This window comes from Culex quinquefasciatus, chromosome 1 (assembly GCF_015732765.1).
Source record: "Culex quinquefasciatus strain JHB chromosome 1, VPISU_Cqui_1.0_pri_paternal, whole genome shotgun sequence".
NCBI classification, from domain to species: domain Eukaryota; kingdom Metazoa; phylum Arthropoda; class Insecta; order Diptera; family Culicidae; genus Culex; species Culex quinquefasciatus.
The window spans coordinates 54,765,657-54,774,674 of NC_051861.1; the positions used below are offsets into that span (position 1 = coordinate 54,765,657).

Genomic DNA, 9,018 nt, shown 5'->3' on the forward strand with positions numbered 1-9,018 from the left:
TCTAAGACCTCACCCACTTCGTCCACAATGGTGCGCAAACGGTGATTCTGCAAACGCTTGTACTCGTTACGCAGTTCTCGCATTTTGGGCTGTCACAGCCTTTCGCATGGTGGAACTTGAAGTCTCCCTTTGAGTTGGTCAAAAGAGGCCCTGCAGCGACTTCACACGTGATAAACCGACGTACACCATTTGCTGATCCTGGGACTTATCATAGTCGTACACAATCTTATCAAAGGTTCCACCTTGAGATTTGTGTATGGTAAGGGCATTAGCTGGTGTAACCGGGAACTGTATGCGCTTGCATTTAATGCGGTTACCCAGATCGATGTTTGCGGATCGCTTCACGATTGGAGTCAATCTGACTGCAAGATGTCGGGTCGTGTGCGTATCATAGGCTCCACCTCTTTCCTCGCAATGATCCCGATCTGCGCGTTTTCAAATTTGATCCAAAGTCTCATGATGCGATCCTCTGAGTCATCAACGCCCTCTTCGACATACATCAAGTCCCCAATTGCACCATTCACTATGCCATCTTCCACATTGACATTTGTGGTGACCATGTAAGGCATTCCAGGACAGAACTTAGTTGTATACTGCAAACCTGCCGTTTCAGCCAGACTCATCTTGTAGAGTTTGATACGAGCAGTTGCCAGTTGCTCTGCAGTCTTGTATCCCACAAAGGTGTCGTCTGCTGTGCAATCTAGCCCGTCAATGTTTCTCAGCGCTTCATTGTTGTAGCTGGTTACGTCAATGTTCCGATGGAACAGTCGTACCGCCCCGCCAGTGTCCTCCTTGCTCAGATCCTCTTTTGTGAAGAAACGGCTCTCGATCAGTTTGGTTTCATCGGCGGTCAGTTTCAGCCCATTACCAATCTTGGTAAGAATGTCTGAAAACTGCTTATCCGCCTGACGCATAACCTGTTTGAGCTCGTGAAACATCAACGACTGCCACACCACAGCGCCACAGATGGAGTTCGACGGAGGCTTGAACACGGCGCGAGCATTGACTGGGGGCAACTGCATCAAATCTCCACTCACCAACACATTCACACCGTCATATGCAACATCATAGATCATGTAAACATCCTGGAGGCGTATGTGTGCGGTATTCAGGGTGTGGGCGCCAACCATGCTGACCTCATCGATGATGTGAAACTTGATATGCTGCATCTCGTTCCTGTACATCTGGAGCGTTTCGAAATTCATCTTCGTTGCCTGGCGAGACATGGTGATGTGGTAAGCGTGGTGCAGGGTGGTTCCACCAATTGCGCTGGCTGCTTTTCCAGTCGAAGCTGAAGCTACATACGCGTTGTCGCGGGAGTTGTGAGTTTGGCTGTACCGATTGATCGTTTCCATAAGCGCACGCAATACGAAGGTTTTGCCGCTTCCTGCCGGACCGGTCAAGAAAACCTGCAGCGGCTCGTGCTCTTCGTAGCAATGCATCAGATGGATTACGTGCAGAAGCAATGCCCGTTGCTCTGCATTCGTAGCTCGCATCATCTCACAATATGCCTCCTTCGACAACACGTTTGTGCGTTGCTTGATGACAGATCTTAAACCTCTTGTGGGCAGCAGCTCAAAGTCATCATTATTCGGCTGCATGATGACTGTCCGCACCAGCTCGTCGTGCTTTTCGGTTGCTGCGTTGTTCTCCGCTCCATCCTCCAAGTTCGCAATAGTGCGCAGATACTCCTCGACCGTTTGCTCCATATTCAACTCACAGTCGTATTCCTTACGCTTTGCCAAGAGTTGTTCCTCATGCAAATCGTACAACTGGAGGAACTTATTCTGGTCGAGAACATCCACCACCTCATTACGAAATGGCAGAAACAGGAGAACAGATTCGCGCTTATACTCAGTAAGCTCGCTCATACCGAATCCGCGCCAACGCAGCACCCTTGGCTGTGTCCTTTTCTTGTAGCTGTTTTTACCTCTTTCCTGAGAATACCAAGCTACGAACTCAGCCAAGCAGACGTTTTCCAGGCCTTCACGCTCTTCGTACTTCTCGATGATGTTCTTGTTCCACACATCAGTCGAGTCATCGCCAACTCCTTCTGCATCCATGGTCTTGAAGTGCTTCCTGCTTCTTGTCCGGTCTTGGGGCCACGCAGTTGGAATGAACTCAACTTTCTTACTTGCCTCGGACATCGGCAATCGCAGTAGGAACCAGGCTGCTTCCTGAGCGCACATCTCCACGGCTCCAAGCATCTTCAGACTGATCTTCTTCAGCATCTCGCCGTAGTCCATCTCGGGGTTCTGCTCTTGCATGAGGATCAGCTCTCGGTGCAATCCACTAACACCACGATTGGACTTGTTGACGTACTCTACCAGGTAGTGGCAAAGTTTCTTTTCGTCAACAATAAACTGGAGATCCATGTTCGAACGCAGCTTGTCCGCAATCCATGCGTTGAACGGATTCGTTCGCAGTTCCTTTTCATCCATCGAGCGCTTGTAGAAGACCGTAGGCTGTTTCAGCGATGCACGAACTACATCCAGGTAGTACTCGTATGTACACTCGCAGTGGGCCAGATAGTCCTCAATCGTATCGAATACCATTGTTGCCAGGACATCACGCATTTCCTCAGCGCGTTTCTTCAACTCTTTGCGGCGACTATCGTCAGCCTTAAGAGGAAGCAGGACCCGTTGTTCCTTCATGGGCCAGTACGGTATATTGAACCGACAGCGCTTTTCCCCTCGCTTTGTGCAAGTGAACGTGCAACGATGAACCTGCTTAGTAGCCGTCTGCGTGGGAAGGTCCTCGAATCTAATGGAAGTGATGGTGTTGATCAGTTCCAGAGTAGCAGGCATGTGCTCGGAAGCAGGTTCCTTGGGATCGTTGGCGAGCCAAAGCACTGCATGGCAGTGGGGACTACCGCGATGCTGGAACTCAATCCGTTTGAAGTAATCGACGACGTAGTACTTCCCGAACGGACTATGAGTTTTCGAACCCAAGATCAAGAGGATGACTTCGATCAGCTTGTTGAAATAGAGGCAGCACGTGACTGGATCTTCACTGACCAATACTGCTCCTTGAAGTGCTGTTAGTTGCTCCATCGGTTCTGTCAAGTCGATCCTGTTCTCTTGATCCGAGAGCTTGTACAGTATCTTCAGCAGTTCGGGCCAGTGAGTCTCGTTAGCACTCATAGTCAAGAAAACCGTTGGCTTTCCCAGCTGTCGAATCATGGCGAACAAATCTTTCTCCCGTATCTGCCAGTACAATGCCGAGTTCGGAATCGATTTCAGCCACGCGAAGTTCCTCTCGATAAGGCTCTGCATGAACTGCGGGTCACTGAGTTGAGCACGGGTCACATTGTTCGTACCTTGGACCCTAAAGGAGCTCGAAACTCCATCGTGAACCCGAAGACGCATGATCTTAACACCCATGTACAGGATGTGAGTCGGCTTTGCTCCACGCCGGTCACGTCGTCTAGTTTCACTGGTAGCCTTATCGTAAGGAGTAACGCGAACCCCTTTCCTGTACGATCGCATTTTTCCTTGGTAGATTCCGGGAAAAGAAAGCTCTTCTGCATACTGATCGTACACGATGGAAGTCGGCATTCGGTTCTGACCAGGAGCAATATTAAGACTCATGTCCTCGTTCCAGAAGACGGTCTGTTGCTGTCCTGCGAACAATTCCGCTTCAGTTTCGAGTACGTCAAGTGCAATTTGGTCGTTCTGCTGGGGAATTCTTGGGACATCTCTTGGGACATCCTCGACTTCCGATACTTCCAGCTCAATCAGTTCCTCACCGTCAGTACCTTCTGGTACATCTGGTCCCATGAGGCTTTCATCCAAAACGATACCTTCGCGCTTATACAACGGAGTGTTGATAAGAAAGCGAAGCCAAGCTTTAACGACAGACTTCTTGACATATCCCTGCAGGTAGTTAGACTTGTGGATCAATTGCTTTTTAATGCAAACATTAAAGGCGTAATCATCTTCCAATTGACGCGGAAGCATCCGAACCATCTCGTTGACATCAACAGGGACATTTATGATCTGCCCGATGATTGTGTAGCTTCCTAAAATTTCAAAGCACGTTACCAACTACAAAATTCACAGTTGATAAACAATGTTCACCTCGCGCATGACTGAGCCGACGAATTTGCATGAACGGCAGCCTTGGCGCAATCAACCGCTCGGTGATCGGATCCAGTGGTGGAAGGTTCGCTGGCTTCTCCGGGTAGGTGAATCCGTTCGATGTGGACAAAGTGGGTACTTTTCCATTCCTCAGAGAGTTGTGGCAGGTCTGGCACACCTTGAATCCCGCGACTGACTCAAAGTGGCCTGCCTCGACCAACACTCTCCCGCCATCGCTTGTGATGGGCCTCAAGTCATTGCTGAACCAGATGCGTTCACAAACATTGCAATAATCACCCAGTTTGTTGTTGGTAAACTTTTTGTGAAAAGCAATGTCGGCCTTCGCGCAATCTGGCTTGCCACCAGCTGTGGCAGTCGTACCCGTCTCTACAAAACATTAAACAATTGGGGACAATATTGAAAGACCTCCCTAAGTTACCCAGACTTACCCTGACTATTGGGTACTGATACCTGAGAGGACTCGTTCAGAGCGGAACGAGTCGGTACGATTCCTGTAAGATACAGGAAGATCTAAATAGTTGCTTTTGATTGTATAATATTAAACCCAAAATTCAAAGTTAGACAGTGCGTAGAACAAATGCCTATCTCATGCTAAAACTCTAAAACAGATTATTTATTGGCTATATTAACTGTGTTTGTTTTAAGAACAAAATTAAATTATTCTGCCAACTAAATTCATATTCATACGTTAAAACATCCGCTTTATACTGAGAAAATTCATTTCAAGAACACAAATTGTGCATGCAATGTGAAAACTTTCAAACATGATCAGCATTATATTGCTAAGTTGTAAAATTTTGTTGAATTTAGCGAAAGGTAAAAATCTTGGTTATAGTTTCACAGTTTGGCGTTATCTTATCTTAAAAGAATAGACAATCAAATTAAAGCTAATCTTTGTTCACATTTAGCTAAAAACTCACCAAGAAATGTCTCGGAATCGGCCTGAAACGTGCCCCTTCCAGAACCCGATGGAATCTGAACCGGGTCAGGTCGTGGGTAGAACCGTACTGGCCCCGTGCTCGGGCCGGGCATCGGCTCCAAATTCACAGTTGCTGCTGGGTTACCGGCCGCTACTGTACCTCCTCGCTCGGCCTCCTCTTGCGCTTTCAGTTTCTTCCGCTGGCGGAATTCCCTGACGCGCTCAGCGCTCGTCTTGGCAGGCCTCCGCGGTTTCGGTGCCTTGATCTCCTCTTCCTCCTCCATCTCCTGCTCTCCCTCCTCCTTCTCCATCTCCTGCTCTCCCTCCTTCTCCTCCTCATCACGATCAGCAATCGTCTCCTCAGCTTGCCTCAGTGGCGCCACCACTCTGTTCTCCCTCTCTCTCTCCTCACGCTTCCGCTTGCGATGACTCGCAAGGTATTTCGCCGCCAGGTGTCGTAACATCCTCACTAGCTGAATGCCAAGAGCAAAGTGTTTGCAGTTTTGCGGGCGATATTTCTTATATAGTTACGCAAAAATATACTCTCTCCCTCTCTCTCTCTCTCTCTCTCTCTCACACACACACACACACACAAACCGACCATGTGGCCTTTTGGCAGGCAATTCATTTTGAAATTTTGAAATTGATGAACAACTCTTTCGTGATTGTTTTGATGGCCCTGAAAAGGGCCGTTTGATTTTATAAGCGGTGTACGATGCAGATTTCGTCCAATCCGCGACTCATCCGGATACTGTTTCGGCAGCTTGCCCCAGTTTCATCGTTGCGTGGTTCCGGTTGCCTTCAACCTGCTGCATCTAGTGCGGCCGCACTTTTCGTGATCCTACTTGATGGCCTTTCTCCTCCCGCAGCTTTTAATTTATCTTCCTCTGCCGCACCGTGTGCGAAACACACTCTTCGCCGGCCCGAACGGTACTGAAGAAGACTTGGGGCTGCTCTTCTTCTCTCCTCTGCTGCTCTGCTGGTGCTGCTCTTCTTCCCTCCTCTGCTGCTCTGCTGGTGCTGCTCTTCTTCTCTGTCGGTGTTGCTGCTGCTGCTGCTCCGCGGTTCGACCTTCACTCGTCGATGGTCTGGATAGAATGAAGAGGCTTCTGTGCTGGGATTTTTCTTTTATACTTTCGCGCGAGCCAGATTTTGCGCTGGAGGGTGGAGTGTCGATTGACGTAGGAGGTTCATACGTACCCAATTCGGGCGCATAAGTATTAGTGCTTTGCAGAGACTCGGTTTCAATCTGCGAGCATCCATTAGGTGAAAAGGGAGCCCGTCTCATACGGGTCCGCGGATTACACGGTGCTCGGCCCGGAGAACCAAGAATGAAAGGCAGATTCCGCGGAAGAGAATCGCCACTCGTCGTTTTGCTTGGGCGATGTGCTAGTCGCACGCGAAAGGCAAATTTGTAATTAATTGGCCCTTTTTAGGGCCACCAAATATCTTACGAAAGGGTTTTTTTGTCTTCCAATTAAAATGCTAAATTTGCTTTTTGTCGTCAAATGCAAACAATTTTACCTGCCACTTGCAAGGGAAGAATTTTCAAGAGCTTTGATTGTGTGCAAAATTGAGCCAAGGCAAAAAATGGTCAAATATTTTAAAATTTCTTCTTTCTCAGTCCACATTTTTCAGGCGACCAAAATTTGTAATGATTTGTATTAAAATTTAGATTAAATGCGGAGACAGCGTGTGTAGGCTTGCAAATTTTACTCTGTGTGTGTGTGTGTGTGAGTACGTCAAAGTAAATGACGAGCAGCAAAATCAAATGTAAAATAAAGGAATAAGAAACATGTACCCATTTTTAGAAAATTTTGCTTTTAGCAAGTGCTCACAAAACAGTTTTAGATTTGAAGAATAACTCTTTCGTGATTGTTTTGTTGGCCCTGAAAAGGGCCGTTTAATTTCATAAGCGGTGTGCCGGCAGATTAACAATGCAATCCGAGACAGTTCCGGCTGATTTCCAGCGTGGTTCTGACTGCCTGCGTGGCCTGCTGCATCTAGTGCGCCCGCACTTTTCGTGATCTTACTTGATGGTCTTTCTCCTTCCGCAGCTTTTTCTTTTTATTCCTACGCCGCACCGAAACACGCTCCTTGTTGACCCGAACGAGAGTGAAGAACACTTGAAGCTGCTCTTCTTCTCTCCTCTGCTGGTGTTGCTCTTCCTCTCTGCTGCCCTCCTCTGCTGGTGCTGTTGCTGCTGCTGCTCCGCGGTTCGACCTTCACTCGTCGGTGGTCTGGATAGAATGAAGAGGTTTCTGCGTTGGGATTTTTCTTTTATACTTTCGCGCGAGCCAGATTTTGCGCTGGAGGGTGGAGTCTCCATTGACGTAGGAGGTTCATGCGTCCCCAATTCTGGCGCATAAATATGATTGCTTTGCAAGCCATTCTCAACTCATTCGAACGGAACGAAGCAGCAAGCAACGAGCAGCGAGCAAAGCCAGCAGAATGGACGATGTACATGGCAACTTTGCACCATTATTTGGGCTGCCTCCCATTGACCCTCGGACGGAAATGTTAATTTCCCCCAGAATTCCATTCGTTTTCATCCGACCGCACAACTGCGGTGATCGGATTAAATGTGCTGGAGATTAATATTTCCGTTTCCTTCAATTATATAAAATCAAACGGCCCTTTTCAGGGCCATAAAAATATTCACGAAAGAGTTATTCTTGTCAATTCTAAATTAAGGTTAACATTATTTATTATGCGTAAATTTTCACTGAGCCTAATCATTATATTTACAACATTTAAAAAACCACGGCAACCACTTGCAGTCGACTCTCTGGCTGTCGATCTTCTCGATATCAATAATTCTCCATCTATCGATGAATTCTTCAGTCCCTTCAATCTGCATACTTCAATTATCTTCATTCCTCGATATTTTTCCTTGCTCGAAGGATCTCTTCCTCGACGGTCCCTTGGATTCTGTTTGCATTAAAAATCTCTTCCGGTTGTCAATAATTTCACTTTCTCATGGCTTGCATAGACATTTTTCTTGGCGAAACGAAGCTTTGAAGGGCATTTGACATTAGTTTGTTTTTGTTTGATGGACGTTGCCATGTTTCTCTCCCATAGCTGGGTCGTTCTGTAAACTGATGATTCTCTTCCTCAACGGTCCCTTGGATATTGACAACCAGAGAGTCGACTGTACTTTCACTTCTGCTCTGCAGAACGCTTAAATAGAGTTATCTACGTGCGCATGTATTGCGTGTACGTACACGAAAAAAAGTGAGGTTAAATTTTGTACCGTCCAGCAAAACAAATGGCGTGCTAGTGTGCGTGAGAGCGGGCTTAGATAACTCTATTATGAAGCATTATGACGCCTAGCGTCGCAGGTTTGAAATCGGGCTGCTTGAATTTTTGACCGTCGCAGATTTGAGGTCCCCTGGTGGTGACCGCTGCTTCTGCAAACGCTCATTCGACGGTGGACGATATCTTTAAGAAAGAATTTGAGGGCTATTTAGGTACTTGAATGTCCCGTCCGTGGAGGGGAAGCTCAGTTGTTAAGTTCCATTTAGCGTGTACCAACGAACAGGTGTGTGTTTGTGTGTGCACGCGCATTCTGAACGCTAATTGATTGCTCTTTTGTGGAAAGGACTATCCGAAGTCCCAAAACTGGCTACATCTGCTGCCGAGGCAGCCCGACGTCCATTTTAAGCGCGCTTTGGTCGATTTAGTGGTCTCGGGGTTGATTAAACTTTGCTAAGTCCGAGACGATTTTAGGTACTTGAATCGAACGTCCGCGGAAGGGAAACTCGACGCGTAGAACCCAATCAGCGTGTACCATCAAACGGGGAGTGTGTATGTGTGTGAGGACGAGCATTTACTACTTTCGCGGAAATGCAAGCTGATTTTTTTTCAATTTCAAGAAATAACTCCGTAGTAACAGTTCAATAGGGCGAATCTGCGTTTGTAAACAAGCAGTCTATCCCTTATGCTCAAGTGACAGATCACGTTAAGTAAGAGGGGGATAGACTGCTTGTTTACAAACGC

General features: G+C 47.4%; 1 protein-coding gene across 1 annotated transcript; it reads right to left on the reverse strand.

Annotated features, from left to right (window-relative positions):
• Nucleotides 1-353: 353 nt before the first annotated feature.
• On the reverse strand, nucleotides 354-5,483 carry LOC6038447. Its single transcript, XM_001848192.2, has 4 exons — nucleotides 5,021-5,483; nucleotides 4,529-4,591; nucleotides 4,080-4,466; nucleotides 354-4,021 (listed from the first exon to the last, which is right to left on the reverse strand). The coding sequence occupies exons 1-4, from the start codon at nucleotides 5,481-5,483 to the stop codon at nucleotides 354-356; spliced, it is 4,581 nt and encodes a 1,526-aa protein (XP_001848244.2).
• Between the last annotated feature and the right edge of the window lie 3,535 nt (nucleotides 5,484-9,018).